The sequence below is a fragment of the Nothobranchius furzeri genome, chromosome 8 (genome assembly GCF_043380555.1).
Source record: "Nothobranchius furzeri strain GRZ-AD chromosome 8, NfurGRZ-RIMD1, whole genome shotgun sequence".
Taxonomy (NCBI): domain Eukaryota; kingdom Metazoa; phylum Chordata; class Actinopteri; order Cyprinodontiformes; family Nothobranchiidae; genus Nothobranchius; species Nothobranchius furzeri.
This window is the reverse complement of record NC_091748.1, coordinates 66,997,433-67,020,440: the sequence shown is the minus strand read 5'-3', so window position 1 is coordinate 67,020,440 and position 23,008 is coordinate 66,997,433. Positions and strand designations below refer to the sequence as shown.

General features: G+C 41.0%; 1 protein-coding gene across 1 annotated transcript; it reads left to right on the top strand.

The window, feature by feature from the left end:
• Positions 1-3,646: 3,646 nt before the first annotated feature.
• On the top strand, positions 3,647-18,233 carry rexo1 (REX1, RNA exonuclease 1 homolog). Its single transcript, XM_015970924.3, has 16 exons — positions 3,647-3,971; positions 5,202-7,033; positions 7,106-7,207; positions 7,799-8,003; positions 8,446-8,594; positions 9,674-9,811; positions 9,963-10,086; positions 10,228-10,350; positions 14,030-14,170; positions 14,276-14,389; positions 14,483-14,556; positions 15,821-15,931; positions 16,013-16,128; positions 16,205-16,343; positions 16,834-16,954; positions 17,926-18,233. Exons 1-16 carry the CDS (start codon positions 3,782-3,784, stop codon positions 18,012-18,014), a joined length of 3,768 nt encoding a protein of 1,255 aa, XP_015826410.3. The 5' UTR covers positions 3,647-3,781; the 3' UTR covers positions 18,015-18,233.
• The last annotated feature ends 4,775 nt before the right edge of the window (positions 18,234-23,008 follow it).

Sequence of the window (23,008 nt, the reverse complement as noted above, 5' to 3'; positions counted from 1 at the left end):
TTGTGTTAAGTGAATCTGGAGCGTTCAGGCCCAGTGAAGGCAAGTTTAATTTTATGTTTAACGTGAACAATTTGTTTTGATTAAGTTGCGTAAGCGCATTCTGTAACTGCCAGGTGATGAACGGCTACGCTTCAGTTCTGTAGCCATTTCCCCAATTAGGGTTGAGTGTGTGTGTGAGATCCATCTCAAAGCATTGAAACTCATGTCCTGTTGCCAGCACTGCAGCCATGGTACTCTGGAATTCATATTAGGACACTGTAATAGAATACCCTCAACAGATGCATTAATATGGGGTTTTATGTCTTATAATAAGACTTACTTGAAGTTGTGTATGCAGCCGTTCAGTTTTGAAAACTACTTTGCTACCGGTAATAAAGCGTAAGCTGATGATTAAAGCAATCTTGGGGATTTTGAAGATATATACATTTCAGTATTCTGCCTTTTTTCCTCCTTTTTTAAGCTTCATACAAGTTGGTCCCTTTCTAAATGGGATTGGATGCAAACGCACAGGCTTTGACCATGCTCTGTAACAACAGGTATAACTGAGTTTTTTGGTCGTGACTATTTCTGTCGACTGGCCGTTTTAGTTTTTTCTGGGGCTGCCTTTTCAATAGGGTATAATTAAATACTTCAGTCGCTCAATGTGTATTTTGGAGTAAATAAGTGGTAATCCTTCATTCGAATGGACAGTATCAGAAACTTCCCTACAGTTTGAATGTAACCTACAAGCCAAGCATTTACAATCCAGCAACACCGAACACAAGCTCTATAAACGGCCCTTTTTAATGGGGTTGTCTTGTTTGTACTGATGTTCCTCAAACATTCTTGAGCTGAAGTTGCATTTTGTAAACACTGAAAAGCCCCCAGCCTGTTTTATTCAGGGGAAAAAATTTAGTAAATGAGTCCTTAAGTACAAAAAATTGATTTAAAATGAGCACTTTACGGTACCATGTGAATGATTGCAGTTCACGCAAGGCAACTTTTCTAAGTTGCTACAGAATTTTGTATGGTTTTCTACAAAAAATTGCAATAAAATGCTTTGAACTACCTTTGTTTACTGTCACATTTTTTATTTGGCATTGTTAAATTGTTTTGATAAGAGCTTTTGAAACTTCAGCTTTATATTGACCAGCTGTCTTTTGGCCAAGGTGGAGGTCATTTCAAATGATTGAGGTAAATTCCTATCAGGAACACTCCCTGATAGCTGGGCTGACTCACTTGTGTCCTTGGCTGTTCGTAAATATGAGCTCACTCACCTGACTGCTGAAAAGTGACCGGTTTCACCTTGCATGAGTCAGTCACACGCTGCAGCTGGGTTAGGCTCTAGGGCTCTACTCAGAAATGCAGGACCCACTTGACACGACTGATGCAACCTGCTGCAAGTCCTGCAGCTCCTGAGTGCCAGTGAATGGCCTCCCTGGAGAATTAAAATGCCATCTGCTGAGTAAAGCAAATCTCTCTTTGCTGTTTTAAACAGTTTTACAAGTCAGCACACTTCACGCTGTCGTCATACGTTTTGGTTTAGGAGTGAAATGTTTCAAAAATTTAATTTGAGCCAGTTTAAGATATTGACATGAAATATGCTAATATTTTTGGGAATTTTCAAACTGATGGCACTTCTGATAAGCAAAGCAGTGTGAAACCATATCAGCACATTGTGTTCAGTAGGTAAAATGATTAGTTTCTTGCACAGAAAATGCACGCTTCTTCACACAAACAAACCTTTCTGTTGCATAACTCAGCACTGCTGTCACCACCGCTGCAAGCAGAGAACTGAAATGACGCAACAGCAGTGTTTTTCCTCCATCTTCCAGACACGTGATGAAAAGGAGACTGCAGGTGTTTGTCTCCCTCTGATGGAGAGTCAGGAAAAGCAACATCTCAAGATTAATATCAGATTCCTTTAAAAATAAATGCTATATTTTAATTTAAAATACAAGAACATTAAAATATAGCTTCACCTTCAAAGATTTGCAAGATTAAACAATATGTTACAGTTTAGAATGGTAAAATAGTGCCAGCAGCTAAGCATTTTGCCTATAAACTATTAAACATAAGCTGATGCTGGATTTTTTTCTTTAACAAAACATTATTGTCTTCTGGAGGCTACCCCCCCCCCCCCTCTAATAACTGACATGATTTAGTAGAAACACACCTGATTCCAATTACCTTCTCAGAATCTCATTAGTAGCTCATTCAGTTAAATCAGATGTGTTGAGGCCAGATGGCGTCTCCTTTGATCTAAAAGCTGCGATTCCATGACTGATGTTTCCAGCCACCAATAAACACAGAGAAGAAGAAGAACGACTGATTACCTGGCTCACACACACCTGAAAATAATAACACTAATGAGTCTAAGAGTACAAAAGCCAGGAGTGCAACTGTGCAGAGTTTGCTGCTGGAGATGTAGGTTGGTAAGAAGGAGTAGATTAAATTTGGATGGATTCACTCATTTGAAGGTTTTTCTAGGTTAATGTGAGAATTTTCTGAAGCTAAATTTATTGTGCCATGTTTGTTCTTGGAGAGTTGGAGCCAAATTTTGATGCAAGAAAGAGTCAAACTTTAACCTTCTGTCAAGTTTAATACAAAGATTTTAATTTAATGGAAGCTTGTTTTTGTTGTGTTTTATGTTTAATATAGTAAGACTAAAAGGAAAAGGGTACTTAATTCTAATTTTGGTGACCAAATGTATTTGTGCTATTTTCTTTGTCTCTTGTAGAAACAAAATGTGCACAAGTTTGTATTTTGGTTTAGAGGTTTGATTTATTTTATTGAGTTTAATTTCAGACCAGGTATTTTAACAGTTTCAGTGAAAATTAATTGAAGCTCAATTTTGAAATTTTAAAAGTACATTTAACTACCAATGCAGTTTTAAAATGTCTTTTTACAATATCCAGCTTGTCTTACAGCTACTTCAGAAGTCTGTTGCTCCAGAAAACTTCTAACCCCATTCAACTAAAGGTGGAGAATCCCTGGAGGGCTGGCATCCTGCATGTTTTAGCTGTTTCCCTGCTCTTTTTTTTATTCGGCACTTTACTGAGTGTTTGAGCAGAGGACCAACTCTAGCCCTTGAGAATGAATGCCCCTACCTCTGCATTAAACTGTGTAAACGTACATAAAGTCCCAACATGTGTAATGTAACTGGGTCCTCAACGGGAAAGCAATTTCACCTGTCTGCTTTGCATCATTGTCGAGTTCAAACATTACTGCCTCAATCACTTAAATTAATTCATTTTGCACAAGAGCTTTATGACTTGTTAAATTAAACGTTTCGAAGTTTGGTTTACAAAAGTGGAAATGCAGTGTAGCGAGACTTTTGAAGAATAAATAATGCCATAAATATTATGACACATTTGGTTTTCCAGGGATAAAACTAATCGGACTGCTTAATAAAAGTTCTCTTACTTATTTCTTGTCTAAACCACACTAACTCAGTCATCGAAACCAACAAGAACATAATCTTATTTAAAACGTCTAGACAGCGGAACCATAAAGCTACAAGTATATTTAATAACGGGGGAGTTCATTTATAAACGAACAAATGAATAAAAGGTTTTAATGTAAAAAAAATTCAGACGTTCAAAGATGAAACAGCCTACGTTCTGCTTAACATCCTCTGACGTCAGCGACTCAAATTAACGCGATATTTCTGCTAATCTCGTCCAATCCAACATGTCGGCAGACGCTGTTATTGTCCGTCGCTCCTTTCAAGAGTCTTCAGTTCTTTTATGAACCAGTGCGGTAAAAAGCCAAGCGGGCATGAGAGGAGCTTTCGGGGATCATGTTGAGATCCACCGGCTTCTTCCGAGGCATTGACTGTCCGTTTTACCCGGACTACGACGACGGTAAAGGCGGCAGAAACGGGTGTAACAGACCGTACTGTCACTTCAGGCACTGCCAGCAGAGACGGTCGTCCTACGGAGCTCCACCGGATGTTAAAAAGCAGAACGAGCTCCTCTCCGGACAAAAAGGTGCTCGTGTTTTCATCCCAAACTCTAAAACGGCTTGATTAGTTTCACTTTAGTGTCCGCAGAGACCAGGTGGTCTCGTTTGCGGTAGACGTAATGTGGGAATCAAAGAAAAATAAGTGGTGTTTTGATTAATTTGGTTGCTCCGTAAAGTGATGCTCTGGATCTGATGTCAAATATCAACTGGAGGCTTTGTCTTATTTTCTGACTTGATCGTTACAGGGGAAGTTGGGTTGCCCAAGCTGTCTAACCAGAAATGCTTTGTGGATTGATATTAGCTGCATGTTACAAATCTCTGGTTTTGGACTTTTAGAACTAGTTTGTAATTTCTACTTCCTTAATTGAATACTTTTCTTAACTCCGTGTTCTAAAACAAAATTTCAATCCATAATTTCACTCAAAGAATTACATGGTTAAATATATTTTGTACAGATCGGAGCTGTACTACTTTTTACTGTATTTTAACCCTCTCAGGCTCTAAAGAAGTTTTGATAAAAAGACGAACAACCAAGTCCTTCAGGGGTACTTCTGGGTTAAAAATGCTCAGGAAATACGTGTGTGGAGTAACCAGGCAGGTAGTTAACGTTGCAAATCTGCAACGCCTGCCTCCAGAGGGTTAAGGAAATGTTTGTTTTCCTCAATATAAAACTATATATATATATATATATATATATATATATATATATTTATAAGGGATGCAACTATACCACTTTTTTCCAAACCGATATGACACAGATACCGATTACAGATACCGATGCAATGAATTGGAATACAGGTTTTATTTTCTTCTCTGTTTTCAATAGGAAAAGACTGTGAGGTAGATAAAAAGTAAATTATGTTAAAATAAATGATCACAAAACTAAAATATTAGGTGAACAGAAATGACAAGTTACAATGAAGTCACTTTCAAGCAACTGCAGTGGTATCAGTTACTGGTATCTGTTAACTTTTACCGATACTGGTATTGGTATCTGTATCGGCACCGATATCAGTATCGGTGCATCCCTAATATATATATATATATATATATGATATATATATATATCATATATATATATATATATGATATAGTTATTTGTTTTAACAGGCTTGTTGAAAACTCTTTGTTTTTGAAATTAACTTTTTAAAAATAAAAAGCTCAGAGTGTGTTTAACACTACAACTGATAGTGATGTTGCTGGCTATGTTGGTACACTTTTCAAAAGGTAAAATTGGGCTTCTTGTTTTGTTTTAGATGAAGGTTATGATCCGTTCAACCCAGAGGTGGTGAGACCACAGGAGCAGCAGAATGGAAAGCCCGAGGCGTCAGGAGATCTCAGCGGCGCTTTGGAGATGGTCAACAAGGCCATTGAGGAAGTCCGCAGCCAGGTCGAGAAAGAGAAAAGGAAGCTGTCTCGCATCGAGGACGAGCCCTACAGTCCGACTGAGAGGACCAGTTTATCGTCATCTGATGCTGCTAAAAGCAAAGCAGCGGGTTCACATTTGAGCTATGATCCTGGAAGTTATCAGATCACGTCAGGAGGAGGAGGATACAATCCCACCCCTGGCTGCAGCAAGTACACCTTGGAGTCAGACAATCAGGGGTGTAACAGTAGCTCGATGGAATATGTTCCCACTTCACTGAAAAAGCCGTTACCTCGGACACAGCTGCACCAAGCTTCCTCGCCTCCTTCTAGCCCCAAATATTCAAACAGCACTCCCTCTTTCAAATACACCGTAGATAAGTCTAGACCATCTACTGACATGGAATATGACCCACTGTCCAACTACTCTGCTGGGATTGCAGTGAAGAGCAAAAGGGACGAGGGTGCTTCTGTTAAGACTGATTACAGCAAAACAAGTCGGCCACCAGAGACTCGTTTGTGTGATGAAGAGTGTGTTGCAGCTTTAAAAAAGCCTCTTCGGCCGAGTGTAGACACTAAAAAATATACCATCTCTGACTCTGATGGGGAAAGTTCTGGAACAGAGTATCGACCCATGTCACTAAGCAATCTGCAGCAAAAAAAAGCCAACAGTTGGCCAGGAAGGGATGCTTTTGGGAAAGACAGAACTGGGAGTATCCAAGGTGCACCGACACAAAGAAAAAAAGAGGAGGCGGCAGAGAACTCGGACGTTCACGAAAGTGTTAAACAAAAAGACAACTCTGACAAAAAGAAAGGGACAGATCAAATTAGACACGGGAAAAGTGTCAAACCCGATAAGGTGCACAGAACTGAGAGGGAAGCGACCAAATCCAGTCAAAAGAGCAGCAGCAGCAGTATTGGTAAAGACAAAGGGTCAATAAAGAACTCCATCCAAGTCTGTGCGAAAAAGGAGAGCAAGGGTGACGGGAAGAAAGCTGGAAATAAAAACACATCAAAGGTTAAGACATCAGATAAAGTTCAGAGGGAAGGCAGAGATGAAAGGAGAAGTGATGTTAAGATCAAGACTGTTGAAAAACTAAAAAGAGACTTGAGCAAACCGGACAAAGAGGAACGAGAAAGTAAGAAACTCAAAACGTCTGACCGAGAGAAAGAAAAGGAGCAGAGCAAGTTAAAGAAGCACCAGCATAAAAACGGTAAACTTGAGAGCAGTAAAAGAGAAAAAGACGTAAAGACGATTAGTAAAGGCAGTTCTAGCAGCAGTAAGGAGAGTTCAGCAAACAGCAGGGAAGGAGTCAAACAAAAGATCAGCTCATCAAACCAAAACAGACTTCATCATAAAAGGCAGAGTGTGAGTTTGAGCCACGCGGATCTGTTCGGAGACGAGAGTCCAGACGAGGCTGGAGTGGTGGAGGTGGACTACGACGACGAGGCTGAGGAAGTCTTGGTGAGGAAATCAGCTGATGCATTAAAGAGAGGACGTTTAAACAAGAGGAAGGCTTCAGAACGCTCTCCATCTTCCTCCGAGGATGAGGAGGAAGATGATATGGAATGGGGTCAGGACAAGGTTGTTGGTGTTGGAATCGACTTTTCCAGCTTTCAGGACGATCTGGACTTCGACTCGGATCCAATGGAGGAGTGTTTGAGGATCTTCAATGAATCCAAAGATGTGAAGAAGGAAGACAAGGGAAGGCAAGCAAAACAGGTACAGGTGGTTCTCCTACCAGAATCCTTTAAACCTCCGTAGAATCATTACTAAAGTCGTGTGTTTCCTCAGCCTCCCAGGGATTCAGAGGAGGAGAGGAGCACAGACAGCACTTTAACCACCCTCTTCCCTGGTCAGAAGAAGAGAGTGTCTCATTTAGTTGTCAAAGGAAATGTAAGTAAAAATGTATTTATACAGCAAGTTTTCACAGACGGTAGTCACAAAGAATCACAAGATGGATAAAACCTAACAAAATAAACAATCATGCACGACACAGAAACATGAAGGACTCATAATGCACAATCACAAAAGCTTGATCACCATGTTCTACTGTTTCTGGCTGTACCTGTAGAACCATTACATCACAGAAGGGAAGAACACGAGGCTCTTGTTTTAGTCAGGTGGAATGAGCAGAGAAGGAGTCCCTCAGGCATCAATATTAATGATGTTCGCTGGAAATTTTTATAGCTCTGAATGTGTGGGACTTCAGGAAGTAACAATAAAATAAACAAGGAAGTAAAAAGTGAAAAGAAGATATGAAAACTTTTGAATTCCACCCAGGGGGTTTTCCAGTTGTGTGTTTATCGGAAAACTGAAGATTACTTTTTAAAATCATTTGAGTGATCACCATTCCTCTGGTTGTGTGTGTGTGGGTGTGTGTGGTTGCAACATGCATCAATGATCATGTTTATGATGACTGGCTCATCAAATTCCAGTAACACGCAGGCGTCATTTTTAAATGTAACTTCCTGTTTCATTCTTCAGACTGATGCACCTTCAAAGCCCGTGGTACGGCCGTATAAGCGACCCACTCCTCAGGAGATGTGCTACCAGCGTATGCAGGTCGCCCAGCAGCAGGCAGCTCAGCTCTCTGCGTCAGTCAAAGCCGCCTCACAGAGCGCCAGCCTTGGTGGAGAGAAGAAGAGGATAGCTCACCGGCCCAACCCACAGATATTACCCTCCAAGACAAGTATGAGAAGCTCCCTGCTCTACCGGTGAAAGTGGAAAATTTTGTATATAGTGCAAAAATCCATCCATGTCAGCAATTCAGCTTAGACTGCGAGACCATTTAAAGACTCAGGAACCCTTTACAGGTGTTCTGGATTCATTAGCTGATTAAAGTGTGACACTTTGATTCTAGAATATTGAACCTTTTTACAATATTCCTGTTGAGATTTAGAATGTGGGGTTTTCATCAGCTGTAAGTCATAATCATCACAGTTATGACCGAGGCACAAAAATCTGGCTTTGCATGTGATGAGTCTGTCATGTATTTGTTTCACCTTTTCAGTTCAATTACTGACATAAATGAACTTTTGCACCATGTTGTGATTTTTTTGTTTCACCTGTAGTTTAACTCCTGTTTAAATATCCATGTGAGCGTGGAGGCTAATGTGTGTGTGTGTGTCCAGGTCCTGCACACAATAAACCAGCTACCAGTCGAGTGTTATCCCCCTCTCAGACGTCGCTGGGGGTCAAAGCCCAAACAACGGCTGGGATTTTGTCCAAGACCTCATCTACATTAATGCAGAAGAGGGTGGCGCACACACCCACCATGAAGGTATCCGAAACACATTTTCTTTTTCTTTTTTTTTTGTTGGTCAGTTTGGGATCTAGTAACAGCACTTTATATATATGTGTATATATAAATAAAATGGTGCATGAATTCCGAGTTCCGTTGCTCGTCCGTGACAGCGTGTGTGTGTGTGTGTGTGTGTGTGTGTGTGTGTGTAGCAGACGGTCCTTTCCAGTGCTTGTCCGTGACAGCGGGGGGTGGGGGGGGGGGATGGTGAATGCACATGCACACGATCCTCTGCTGTTTCTAACCAGTTTCAGCTGATGGAGGGCCCTACTTTTGTTTATACTGTCTTGCGCCGTTCGTGTCAGCGTACACGGGGAGGACGGGGCATGACGCTTAGCCTGACGGGTGACCAAGCAAAGCCTGGCGGGTCGCCAGGCTTATAAAGCCCTGGGGGAAACCCTGTATATATGTATATATAGGGGCAACGGTGGCACAGGAGTTAAGTGCTCACCCCGTAATCGGAAGGTTGCAGATTCGAGCCCCGCTCAGTCTGTCACTGACGTTGTGTCCTTGGGCAAGACACTTAACCCATGTTGCCTGCTGGTGGTGGTCGGAGGGACCGGTGGCGCCTGTGCTCAGCAGCCTCGCCTCTGTCAGTGCGCCCCAGGGCAGCTGTGGCTACACTGTAGCTCATCACCATCAGTGTGTGAATGGGTGAATGACTGATTGTGTTGTAAAGCGCCTTGAGGGGTTTCAGGACTCTAGAAGGCGCTATATCAAATACAGGCCATTTACCATATATATATATATATATATATATATATATATATATATATATATATATGCAGAAGAGTATCCCTTTGGCTGACTGGTTAGTGTAAGTTAAATCTTAACTTTTGGTTTATTGTGATGAGCAACTAGTCATCTTAAATATAAATAATTGTAAAGAACAACATATTAGCACAATAAGTTTCTCATAAAGCCTAAAAATATTTAAGGACCCTGAGAAAAGTGACTTGCATCTGTGAAAAGTTCTATATAAATAAACTTCTTCTAATCTATATTTTTCATGCTAACTGCTTATTTTCTAAGGAATATTTGGTTTTTCTCTTTTCCAGAGCACTTCTTTGAGGCGTCCAATCATCCCTTCAGAGTTTGGACCAAAAGTACCCACCAACGTTCGCCAACGCTACCTGGACACTTTCATCGATGAATGTGTTAAATTTTGTCCATCAGAGGACGAAGCCTTCCAGATGGTAGGAATAAGATCTTTCATACAGCTTCAGCCTAAAACACGGTTCTGTCTATTACTATCAGTTCTAATTTGTGTTGGATTTATTTTGTGAGAGTTGTGAATTTTTACTGCCAAAGATAAAACCCTAATGACGTGTGTAAATCTGATCTGAGGCTGTGGATGAGGAGAAGCTGGTGTACGACCGCAGCAGCAGTAAGAACATCTACCTCAACGTAGCCGTCAACACACTGAAGAAGCTCCGGGGGAAAAGCAGCTCCTGTCTGTCACCTGCCTACAGTACGTAGCATCTGCTCTTCTGTTTAAACTGTCTGGATAGGAGAACAATTATACAACCTCATACATTTATTTACTACCTAAACGTCCAAATTATTGCATCGGTTTGTATTTGTGTTGCTGTTTATTTGTTTGCTGTCGAAGGTTCTGGGTCTGCAGCTAAACGGAGGCCCCAGTCCCATGAGGAGGTTCTGGGAGGTCGTCTTGCAGCTACAACCAGCTTCACTGTGAACAGGTCGGGTAAACAGCAGGAGGAGAAACTCACTGGTAAGGCAGGGTTTCCTCTAGGATTTTATGAAATTGTGGTTGTGGGCTGGGGGGGGACGAGGACGTGCAGAGACGGTGTTCTGAAACATAAGATTGTATGTTTTTGGGTGTTTATTGTTGTATGTGGTGCTTATTTTGGGGGGGGGGGGGTACAAGGACTCACATCGTCTGTCTATCATCAGTAAAGAGTTACGGCTACATGTCACAAATGTCTCCCAGGAACTTTTAGTTATAATTAATGTAAAATTATTTAAATTCCATCTAGGGTCATTCATAATATTACCAGTTATTGTATTTTGCCAAGCAAAAGTAATCTATCATGTTAAACTGACTTCATGATGTAATTGCATCCACTAAACAGGATTATGTTCATGTGGGTCATCAGCATGAAGATATTGAAGTTATGAAAGCAAACATGGCTGAATCGGTTTTACCTGCAATCTTGTTATTATACTCTCCCTGAGTGTGTGTGTGCTGCTGTAATGGGTGAATGTCCCCACTGTGGGATTAATAAATCTATTCTGTCCTATTCAATACATTTTTATCAGCCAGTAGGAAAAAATACGTTTGAGGAACTTTGACATTTCCGGGCTTCCGTACGAATAACCTGGTTACAGAGGAGGGGTTCGTCTCCTAAACAGAGAAAACACACTGGTTACACGTGAATTAAACATTAGGAATCCTAATGTTTTCATTCCCTAACCCTAATGTAGGAGAGGGAACATGTGAGTGAGTCACCGCGGTAGGAAGCCCAGCTTGCTGTGAGTGAGAGTAGCGAGGATCTGTGGCTGATGAGTGAAAACAAAAGACAACAAACATTCGGGACTGAAGCTCCGTCTAAGCCGGCTGGCGACGTGGCTGCATTTCTGAATAAAATCTCATCATTTTTGCGGCTTACGGTTCTGGGAGAGAGAACCGGGCCTGCCCGTCCCATCCGCCACAGGTGAAGCTCATGGCTCCGCCCACCTCACAGCCAGAGCGGAGAGAAGCACATCAGCTTGGATTATACAGATGAGTTTGTGTGTGAAATAACGCCAGTTAGATGATTACCTCAGTGTTGTTTGTGTACGTGTTGTCCAGTAGCTGACACTATAATTAATATAATCTGAGTTTTTTTTCATAAACCTGACTGCCCTGTGCCCCTCTGGTCACTCGTTGCCCTGCGTCCTGTGCGTGATGCGCGTTTGGCTCTTTCGCACACATCAAAAATCAGGTGTTATGTCGATATGTGTTCCCCCCTCGAGATCTGTTTCTTTTGCACCCAGCTGCAAGTGGAAATGACCCTATCACAAAAATATAACCCTCACCCTCACCCTAACTATAACCACCCTGGCACCAGAAATTCATGTTTTGCATGAATATAATTTTTGAAAATATTATGTGTAGCACAATTTTTATGTTTGTTTCAGGGTTCTGGTTAGGGTAAGGGTTGGGGTAAGGGTTAGGACGCACATTTTTTTGAGAGTGGATGGTTCTAACTCACAGCTGAGTGCAAAAGAAACAGATCTCGAGGGGGGAACACATATCGACGTAACACCTGTTGTACCGGTTTTTCAAAGTAAAATACATTTTTAAGTTTCGTTATATTTCAATTCGTTTTAAACTGTGATTATGATTAGTATACATGCGCAAATATAGACTATATATGTCTCGTATTTACATTGTAGCGGAAACCCTGGGTAATGAGCAGAGGTCGACCGATATTGTTTTTTCTATTGCTGATATGTAGGAGACACGATGCCTGATATGTGCTGATTTTTATGGCTGATATCTAAACGTTCTCCACCTGATTTAATGCTAAAATGCCTCTAATGACATCAGTTTTTGAACTCTGAATTGAACTAACTGTTAAATGTTAACTTTGTGCACTGCTCAGTGTTAAAGTCAGACACCCAAATAAAGTAAATTTAGAGTTTTTATTGTGCGGATGTTATCAGCGAACATAAAAATACATTTCAAGTAAATTCTGCAATAGCACTGGACTGCCCCTGGATGTGCCTGACTTTAAATCAGCTTCACTAAGGACCCAAATCGGCCGATGTATAAAAAAATCTGTAAATATTGGCCCGATATATCGGCCTATGCCTCGTAAGAAGCAGGATATCTCTGTTGTTATTCACGATCACATGATTGCTTTACTTCCACCAATCATTCTTTATTTTAATTTTCTCTACATGCATTCTCCTGCAGCCGGTGTCGGTGCAGGATCGGCTCGGGGTCCTTCGACTGCCGATGACGTCAAAGTAGTTGATTGGCTGAACATGAAGCTTACGGAAGTGACGTTATCACGTTATGATTTTGATTGGTCAGAACAAATTTGCGGTCGTAGTCTTAGCGGTTGTAGTCCTGTAGTCCAAAAATCAACACTTTTTGGAGAAAATATGTTTGAATTTCTAAAGGAAATGTAAAATATAAGCAAATGATAAACGGTGACCCTCAAAAGCTCTTGATGTTGATGAAATGGAGCAAAATAAAATCTAAGAACTTTATTGAAAGACACCAAGCAATATTTTGAGTCAAAGAATGTATTTAGATAACAACTAAGGAAATATACAGACGAGCTCCACATTAATACAAACAGATATGGCTTCACATATAAGAACTGTTCTATATTTTGTCAGTCCGATGTTGGTTTTATGCAGTTTCACATTCTTTACAAAACAAAGATAATATGGTGTTTTATTAACAAATTACAATTATAAAGAAAACATTTAGGTGTTAACAAACAAGAATTTATTAACAAAACTGCTGATGTCTTTCCAAAACGTACGTGTGAAAGCCGAGTAGATGTGCAGTAATGTGACGTCATCGGCAGTCGAAGGACCCCAAGCCGATCCTGCATCGACACCGGAAATACAGATTCAACCCTGATTACGTCAACAAGTCAAGGTGCAAAAAGGAAAATAAAATCCAAAATAATCTTTGTGTTACGTTGAGACCTGTGAACAGTTTTTAGTTAGTCGAGGAAGTTTTAGAAACGGCCAAGTGATGACCTCCTGGTCCCGTTCACCGCCTCGCCTACGACCCGCCTCATGACTGGGCGCCGCAGGGTCCATGCTCACAAGCATAGTGCAAAAAAAATATTAACGGTGAAAACTGTTCACAGCAGATTTTAAGCCATATTCGCTAAAGTTTCTTATCTGATTTTTGACCATTCAAAAAACAATTTCTAGTTATAAAAAATAAATAACATTTTTATTTCACATCTCTTTTTTTAGACATCCTTATCTTATGCAGAGAAAAGCTCAGACATGGAGGTGATGGCCACTTTATTCCTGGGTCTCTTACATAAAATCAGATTTTTTTTGTCTCATAATATTAAAAACCCGGATTTGTCATTATTACGTCACCCTTGCATATGCTGCGTAAAAACACACCATCTGCTCCCACAAATGGACTTTATGTTCTTGTTCTATGTTTTTTGATAAATCTACAAGGACAGCTGGGGTTATCACCTCTGTTTTGCCAGTTACCATGGTGATGAGATCTGACAGTAGAGGTGTGATACCAACGTTAAAGAAGGACAAAGCAAAAAAACGCATAAAAGCATTTAAAGTAACCATCGATAAACAAGATGCTCCTACACGTTTTTTTTTTTTTTTTTAGTATTTGGGATTATCAGAGTCACATTTATCATCCTGTGTTTCTACATTACTTAGATGTTTCTGTCTTCCTGTAGGAGTTGTTCTGTACAGGAAGCTGAAGTCGTACCTGATGACTGAGGAGCAGCTCCAGGAGCACGGATACCCACGGTCAGACCCCGAGGTTTCTGGGAGGGCCATCATTCACAACCTACCAGAGAAAAAGGTCGTCCCAGACCGTGAGTATTACTGCGCTCTTCTAAACACACAATGCAGTTTATATCAGCGCAGATATGGAACCAGTTAGTTTATGTTTGAGCTAAAAGTCTGAGACTTCCTTTCAGCTTTTACCAAGATATGCTGCCGCTGTGGTGCTGAGTACAGGATCAGCGTGAACGGCAGCTGTGTGCGCAAAGAGGAGTGTTGTTATCACTGGGGACGTCTACGAAGACATAAAGGTGAATCCTATAATAATGTTTACAGTGTTTTAGTCCTTCGTTCATCTAAATGAGTCGTTTCCTCATCCTGCATGATTTTCTTGTCTGTGTCAGTTGCTGGAGGCTGGGAGACGAATTACAGCTGCTGTGCTTCAGCTGTAGGAGCTCCAGGATGCCAGAGTGCCAAGGTATCATCAGAACGCCTTACAGAATAGTTTACTGTAGTTTTTATAGTAATTAACTCCGTTTTGTTTATTTATCGTGTTTCAGTCAGGGATACAGTTCAGCATCTTTTACAAAGCTAAAAGCAAACTTAGAGGAAATCAGATCAGAAAATTAAAAGATTATTAAAGCGTTTTGAAAACAAATGAAATTGATCTACATTCCTACTGGTGATGTACCGATATGAAATTTTTGGGCCGATATCCGATATTGAGATCACTGATAACCGATATTTGCCGATACCAATATACTGACATGAATGCTTCTAAAATCAGCTAATTTTACATAGAATGAAAATTATTAAAGCTGAACTTACATTATTATGTACACACACCACACACATTTACAGTTCTGTGATGATTTCAATAACTGTTCACATGACTATACAATCACCCCCCCCCCCCCCCCCGAAACAGGCAAACAAATGGAGAGGAGATGGAAAATATATTGTTTGTTTCATTTCTCAAACCGATACCGATATGTAAAAAAATGGCTAACATTGGCCGATACCGATATTGATGCCGATATGTTGTCCATCCCTAATTCCTACCCTCACCTATGGTCATGAGCTTTGGGTAGTGGCCAAAAGAACGAGATCTCGGATACAAGCGGCCGAAATGAGGTTTCTCCCCAGGGTGGCTGGGCTCTATCTTAGAGATAGGGTGAGATGCTCGGTCATCCGGGAGGGGCTCAGAGTAGATCCGCTGCTCCTCAATTATGGTGGCTTGGGCATCTAGTTAGGATGCCTCCTGGACGCCTCCCTGGTGAGGTTTTTCGGGCACGTCCAACCAGGAGGAGACCTGAAGGAAGACCCAGGACGTGTTGGAGGGACGGCTGGTCAAGGAACACCTTCGGATTCTCCCGGAGGAGCTAGCCCAAGTGGCAGGGGAGAGGGAAGTCTGGGTATTTTTGCTTCGGCTGCTGCCCCCGCAACCCGACTCTGGATAAGCAACCAAAAATTATTGGATGGAAAATAGAAATAAAATATTAAAGCACAAAAAAGTTACAAATATTTTATTTTAAAGAAGAATCAACTTTTAATGTCATTTATAACAAAATAAATCGATTAGATATTTAATGAGATATGATGCTTATTAAAAGATCAAATTTCCAATGAAAATCCTCATCGGTCAGTTTCCTTCTTATGATTTCAGATTAAAATGTAAATAAAACACAACAGAATAAGAAAATGTATTTAACATATTACATTAACATGTAATATTTCCTCAGCAACATGTTCAGGACAATCGGAAAGAGTCACTTGATGGGTTCGTGTCAACGTTCAGCAAACCGCTCCCGCCGGACGGAAACGGGGGGGTGTTTGCTCTGGACTGTGAGATGGTGAGTCCGAGCGACGTTTTAAAACACTCAGATATGTGACCCTTAAGCTGGCCGTGACCTCTTCGTCTCATGCGGAAACAGTGCTACACCAAGCAGGGTCTGGAGCTGACCAGGGTGACGGTCATCAACTCGGAGATGAAGGTCATCTACGACACGTTTGTCAAGCCTGAGAGCAAAGTGGTGGACTACAACACACGGTGAGTGCCGGACGGAGACACGTTGGTGTGCTTCAGCGTTTGAATCAGCTGTGAAAAGCTTGTTTTTGTTGGGCAGATTCTCAGGTGTCACTGAGGAGGACTTGGAGAGTGCCACCATCACTCTGAGGGACGTCCAGGCTGTGCTGCTCAGCATGTTCAGGGCTGAATCCATCCTCATCGGACACAGTTTGGAGAGTGACCTCCTCGCTCTCAAGGTGGGAGCTGCTCGGCTACGGCCTACCTGATGACTAAATACACAGATCTGACTAAAATGAGCCCCGACCAGTTCCTACTGAACATTCTATGGTTGGGATTGACTCAGTTATTGACTAATTATGAGATTCGTGGTGTTTTTTTGTGTGTTTATGTGTAATGAATAATTTCTAACACCTCTTTAATGCTGCTTATGCAATAATGCAAATTTATTATTACTCAGTTTACTTAGTATTGTACAGAAGTCAGCTTCACATAAATCATCTCATTTAAACTTTTATTTCCTGTTTTTTTTTCCATCAACAAATCAGAAGAAGAGCTTCGGCTCATAAACAGAAACTGATGTGAACTGATATGAACTTAAACTTATTCGTGAGTGAGAACACTTCCTGGTTTGAAAGACACGCTTCTACACGTTTCACCTGGAACCTAAAACCAGATAAAAATCGGCCTACATGCGGAGCGTGCTGACACACTTTATTTTGATTGCAGCTTCTTCACAGCTCCGTCGTAGACACGGCGATCGTGTTTCCGCACCGCCTTGGTCTGCCCTACAAACGTGCCTTGAAGAATCTGATGGCTGATTACCTCAAACGCATCATCCAGGACAACGGTGAGGAAGATCCAGATACAATAATCATCGAGTTTTTAATCATAATCTGATGTGTTTGGTGACATTTGTTGTTGTTTTGGCTTATTTATTTATAAGTAAATATATTCATGAGCTAAACTTAGAAGAATTATTCAACAGAATTATTAGAATGAACTTGGAAATGCTTTTAATAAATTGGGAACTTTTGTTTTTGGGTAAACGTCCAGAAACAGCCCTTATTCATGAGTGAAACTTCATAATAATGATTCATCATTTATAACTTTACCGATCCCTTTTGAGAAATTAATTTCTCTGAATTTGACCCATCCCTGAGGAGCAGTGGGCTGCCGTTTGTACAGAATCAGTGGAGCAACTTTCAGGGTGCAATATGTTTCCCAGCTATGACACACGGCTGCTCACCTTCCAGTCAAAGGACAACTGCTTTCCTTGTCCAGCCATGGCCAAGTTTTCAACGAAAGTCCTTTCCAGTTACATTTAAGCTGACAAACACTTTGTTTCAGATATGTTTAGTCTTCCTCGTGGCTGAAGATTTGTGTCAGCCTAGAAGTCTGGACCAACCGCCGGAGTAACAGGAAGACTTTGCTCTGCAGGTTGTCCTTTATTATAACATAAATAGGATGGGTTGCCAGGCTAGGTCTGTGCAATAAAGGACTTCTATTTGGCTGCAATGCCCGTGAGCCACCAGCAGGTGTCACTGCTGTGAAAGGTTCCCCTTTGGATTAATCTGAAATATTAACTTTTATAAATGACGTGATAAACATTATTCAAACAGCCATTTGGTTTTATCTGACATCTCTGAAGTCTGAATTAATTTTCACTAATAACGTGGTCACTTTAGTCACGACTGCTTCATTCACACTCGTCTAATGTCCGGGCTGCCCGGACAACAGATCTGGATCTGTAGCAACAGTGTTTCCTGCTGAAACTGAAGAAGAATTTAGTTCTGACACACGTCGTCCTTCTGTTTCTAGTGGAGGGCCACGACTCGAGCGAAGATGCATCTGCCTGCATGGAGCTGATGATATGGAAGATCAAGGAGGATGCAAAGGTCAAAAGGTGACCTCTGACCCTTCATCAGCACATAGCATCCTGCCTTCATCTAGGTTTCAGAGAGAGGCCTGAGTTCTGGAAGTGCGTAAGACAGTTTAGGACATTTTCTGGGCGGAGGAACAGGGTTTAGAACAATTAGAAACCTCGTGTTGCCTTCAAAGCAATAGGAATCTAAACCATTGTTTTCATTAGCTTCATTTCTAAAGTTTGCTAGCTAAAAGCTTTTGTTAATTTGAGCAGTGTTTTTCTTTAAAGCCTTACACTTGTTCATGAATAAAACATTTTTGTGGAAGAACTTGAAAAGCCGGGGCATTGTCTACTGAACAGTCCAGTGTAATTACAGGTTCATGCTGACGACCTCCAGCATCACTTGCACTATATTTAAAATGCTCTTGTTGTACAGGGCCCAAATTTGAGTACCTCGTGTGTGTTGTGATAATTTTACTTCTAATAAACATTAAAATAATGTACTACTACTACTACCTAGTTGCATCCAAGTGCATTGACGTCTTAGTCTGTTGACAAAAGCTGTGGAAACACACACATGTTTTTCACTTGCACCTAGTTTATGGCCACCGATGTGGAGGCTCTTGCCAATTTTGTAAGATGGTTTGAAAAGACATTCAGAGGAAACGCACAGCCTCTGGTCTAGTTTAGTTATGGGATCTAACGGCTACGCGAGTAATCCCACAGGGAAACCGATGCGTAGCCGCTGTTCCTGTGTCATGTGCAGTGCGTGATAGAAAACAGGAATCTGTGTGATAACAGATATGTTACTCCGCTTTAGAACAGAAAATATATTGTTAATATAAATCTGGGTTTTTGGTTAACACAATAATCAGCCAACTTTGCTGTTTTATGTTGACAGTGACTGAAAAATACACCCAGAGCTGTAAATGTGCCTGTAAACACTTCCTTTGTATTTGTTAAATCTTTGGTTGTTTATCCTTTTCTATTAAAAAGTGTTAGCTAAAAGAAAATGTAGCGCTGTTTATTGTTCCGTTGTAACACTCGTGTCACGCACACCTCCATCAGGATGGAATACGAGACCACAAACTGACTTTTGTAGTTAAAACGGGCCTCTAGTTGCCATGTTTGATCTGTAGGAATGAACACAGCTGGCAAGCAGATGGTTCAACTAAGTTTTTACTGCAACAATCTGTTAGTTCAGCTTAAAAAATAAAATACAGCTTTAACACTGAACAAAAACAGTTAAAAATCATAAAAACACGCAGCAGATCCACATGGTATTAAAAATGGGAAAAAGAGCTATAACATGTTGTAGGCTGCTGAGTAATGTCTTCATACGTGTTGATCTGTGTCATCTTTTGTACTTTTATTCATGCAAATAAACAAGTATTCTCATTTTGTGACACTTTTATAAAGTACCAATTGTTCTGATTTGAAATCATTTCTTTAATTGGGTATTTGTTACATTTAAACACAAAGCTGGATCCAGTCGGTTTAAGGGCCTTTTATGTGGAAATCTTTTAAACAACCTGCCATGGTGCAAAGAAAAACATTTGTCAAAAATAACTTATCTCACTAATGTAAATGAATTCCTACAGTAAACATTAAGTTCTTTAAAGATTCTGCAGACGTGTTTACCTGTAAAGCACAAACTCCAACATTTAGCTGACTAAAGTACTTTTAACTGAAATAAAACTTTTGTTGTGAACGTCAAACACGTTTATTCTTTGTGCATTTTTGAGTTCAGTGAAAACGTCTCTGAGCACTTTTGCACAAATAGTTTGTGACAGTGTGGCAGCTGCCTCTGGCAGCCTGTGTGCTCCTTTAGCAGCAGGTGCAGAGAGAGTAAGTTCTCTCCTCAGCAGATGTGTAAATTGGGGGAAAAGAGAAAGAAACAGGAGAGAAATGCTAAACTGTGAGGCCCATCTTTTCTTTCAGCGTGTTTGCCTATTAAGCTCCTCCCGTCACATGTCAGTATGCATTTCCCCAGGCCGGGCCACGGCCCCAGGTATTAAAAGAGCCAGTTAGCAGGGATCAATACCTACACAATGTTGCAGTGTCAGAGGGGGGCTTCCTAGTGTCCGCAGAGTGTTCCAGAGATTTTGAACATGTGGAGCAAAGCTGCTTAGAGGGCTCGTCTTCATTATCAAATTCGATCAGAGCCTCTCTGTCTCTCTCCCCGTGATCACCTTTAACAAGGGGGGTCATGAGGGGGTAGCTGGGTGCCGCGGCTCCTCAAGGACCTTATGCTAAGAGATGAAGAGATGCATCATCTCAGAGAGCTGCAGCAAGCAAACAAATCTATCAGTTAGCAGCCTAAACTAACAAACTAGTCAGAAATTCATGACTGCAACAAGTTACTTAACCTTTCAGGTTTGGATTATGAAGATTTGGTGGTAGATTATGAAGAGCAGTGTCAGATCCTGGTCCTGCATGATTTAGTAGTTTCTCTGCCCACCGTAGTAAACTGCAGGAAAAACTAATGACTACGCCTGAAAGCAATTCTTACTTTTAGTTTACCTCCTTGCATTATTAGAGTAACACCTTTTAATGTGTGATGGTATGATGTAATTTCCTGTCATGTTTGCAAATATGACTGCATATTATGCAGATTTTTTATTAATAAACAATTTCAAGCTGTTAAAGTGCATGCTGGTATTTTCCAATAATTATTATAAAAACAGTAATAAGTAATAGAATGTTATTGATCCAAAGTGAGAAATGTGAATTTTTCATCATGCTTTACAGTTTCAAATAGGTATGGTTAACATTTCTTAAACAGAAGTTGAAAATAATTGCATCAGATGAAAAAATAAACTTTTTTGTTGACTAAAATTAAAACAAATTGGACAACTAAATTGTGACTAAAATTTAAAAAAAATTTAGACAAAAGACTAAAACTAAATTAAAATTTCCTGTCAAAATTAACTCTGCCTGTTGTGTCAGAGACTACAGCATTCTTCATACCAAGCAAGCATGTAGCGACAGTGGAGAGGAAACCTCCAGCAGAACTGGATCAGAACTGCTACGACTCACCTGGGCTTTGACAAGACAGAGCATTATATTTATCACAATACAGCAGAGACGATACAGTATGCTGATACTAAAAGTTAGACCATATTTGCAATCTTTAGGATTGATTTGGGAAACCAGACGCTTCCAAGACAGATCCATTCATGTCATGTGATCTTGTTCTGTCAGAAAGGTGGACAACTGCTGCCACTTAGTAGTCAAACTTTGAATTGCTCTGCACAAAAGAAATACAGTAAGTATTTACAAGTAAACTGTCATAAAAAACTCGATACTCTGCTTTTAAGTTTCATTTCGTAACACAAAACATGATACGTCAGTGTATTGATGTTTTCTTACACCCTTATATAGCCTGGTGCACATAGTTGATTATGTTTACGTTTATTTATTAAGCAGACGCTTTTATCCAAAGCGACTTACAATTTATAACCTATAGGGCATGTTGTGATGTGTGGGAAACCGGAGTACCCGGAGGAAACCCACGCATGCATGGGGAGAACACGCAACTCCACGCAGAAAGGCCGCAGCCGAGTTTTGAACCTGCAACCTTCGTGCTGCGAGGCAACAGTGCTAACCACTGCGCCACCATGCAGCCCACAAAGTCAAAATGAAAAAATGGTGATTGTGAGGGTAGTTTGCAGGTCTGTGGCTGATCGTTGTGACTGGCCCACTGGCAGCAAATGGGGCACTCTCAATCTGTCATGTTCTGTGTCCTCGTGGTCCCCAGTCCTCCCCAGGTTCCCCTCATGTGTCCCCTTATCTTCTGTGCCCCCTTTTGGTCCCCAGCTTCTCCAGGTTTCCCTCTTGTTCCCCCTAGTCACTTCACTTATCATTAGTTTTCTGTCATTTTAGATGATCTAGTTCATATCTCCCTTTAGTGTATTGTGTTCCTTCCCCATTTAAGTATTATCCTCTCCTGCCTTCCAGTGTATTAGTCTGTAACTCTTAGGTCATTAGTTTATTTATCTTTAGTTTCTCCTTCGTCTTATTTCTACAGTGTTTAGGTTTATTTACGTTCAGTAGCTTTGTTTTACAGATTTTAGATCTGGTTTCCTCGCCTGCCCTGCTCCTGGAGCACCAGCTCCTTGTTCCCTGAACAGGAAAAGATATGGAATGGATGGATGGATAGAAATTCCATCTGGCTTAAACAAACATAGTTCACAACAGAAAGGTTTAATTATTGGACTCTGTTGTTGCCTGTTGCTTTATATTATGTGTCATTTAATTTATTCCGGCAAAGTTTAACAAATACATTATTTTTTTATTTAGCAGCCTCATGTGGCAGTGAATTTCCCTTCAGTCAGAGCTGAACTCATTCCTGCACCCTACTTTGGGCTCCCGTGACCCCGAAGTTCTCACCCAGCAGTCTGTACCTCTCTGTCTATCTTTAACACGTCGTCCTCATGCCCAATTAGGATACTGATCTTTACTCAGTGTCTCGTATTGATCTGCTGGTGTCGCTGCTCCTGGGGGCTGTTCAACAGATCATAGCAAGATAAATGGAGGTTAACGAGGCTCCAGGTTGTATAAAAGAGAGATTTGGACAGCATCTTCTCTTTAGGGTCAATCAAATCAGATCAATGGATCTGGTCTGAATTTGCCTCTGGCTGTCATAAAATTATTTTCCAATTAAATTCTGTGAACCAGAGCTTTGTTGTGTTAACTTGGTGTGTTTGCAGCCAGGTCAATGTCTTTCTAAGCCCTGAGTGTGTCACAGCCAGTGTCAGGCTTCACAGCGTGATCCTGGCACTCACAGGGGCTTAAGGAAAACCAACTGACCCGCTGTTACCATTCTCCCCGTCTCCCTCAGGTCAAAGGCCAGCGGGCCCTATCGATTCACCCCATGAAGAAGTTCTTAGATCTTCGATCCACTCACCCCTCTTCAGCCCCACGTCCTCCTGAACCAACATCCAGGCCCCAAAAGAGCCTCACAATTGTGTTTTTGCGTGCGGATCGATCCGGTTGGTGTCTGAGGGGGCCTTCCTTTGAGATAACTGACAACTA

Bases quoted from the DNA above. Each gene is read 5' to 3' on its own strand.
- rexo1 (XM_015970924.3), top strand. From the start codon at position 3,782: ATGTTGAGATCCACCGGCTTCTTCCGAGGCATTGACTGTCCGTTTTAC. The intron at 7,034-7,105 runs GTACAGGTGGTT...GTGTTTCCTCAG, and splicing joins AGGGAAGGCAAGCAAAACAG to CCTCCCAGGGATTCAGAGGA. The intron at 14,171-14,275 runs GTGAGTATTACT...ACTTCCTTTCAG, and splicing joins GAAAAAGGTCGTCCCAGACC to CTTTTACCAAGATATGCTGC.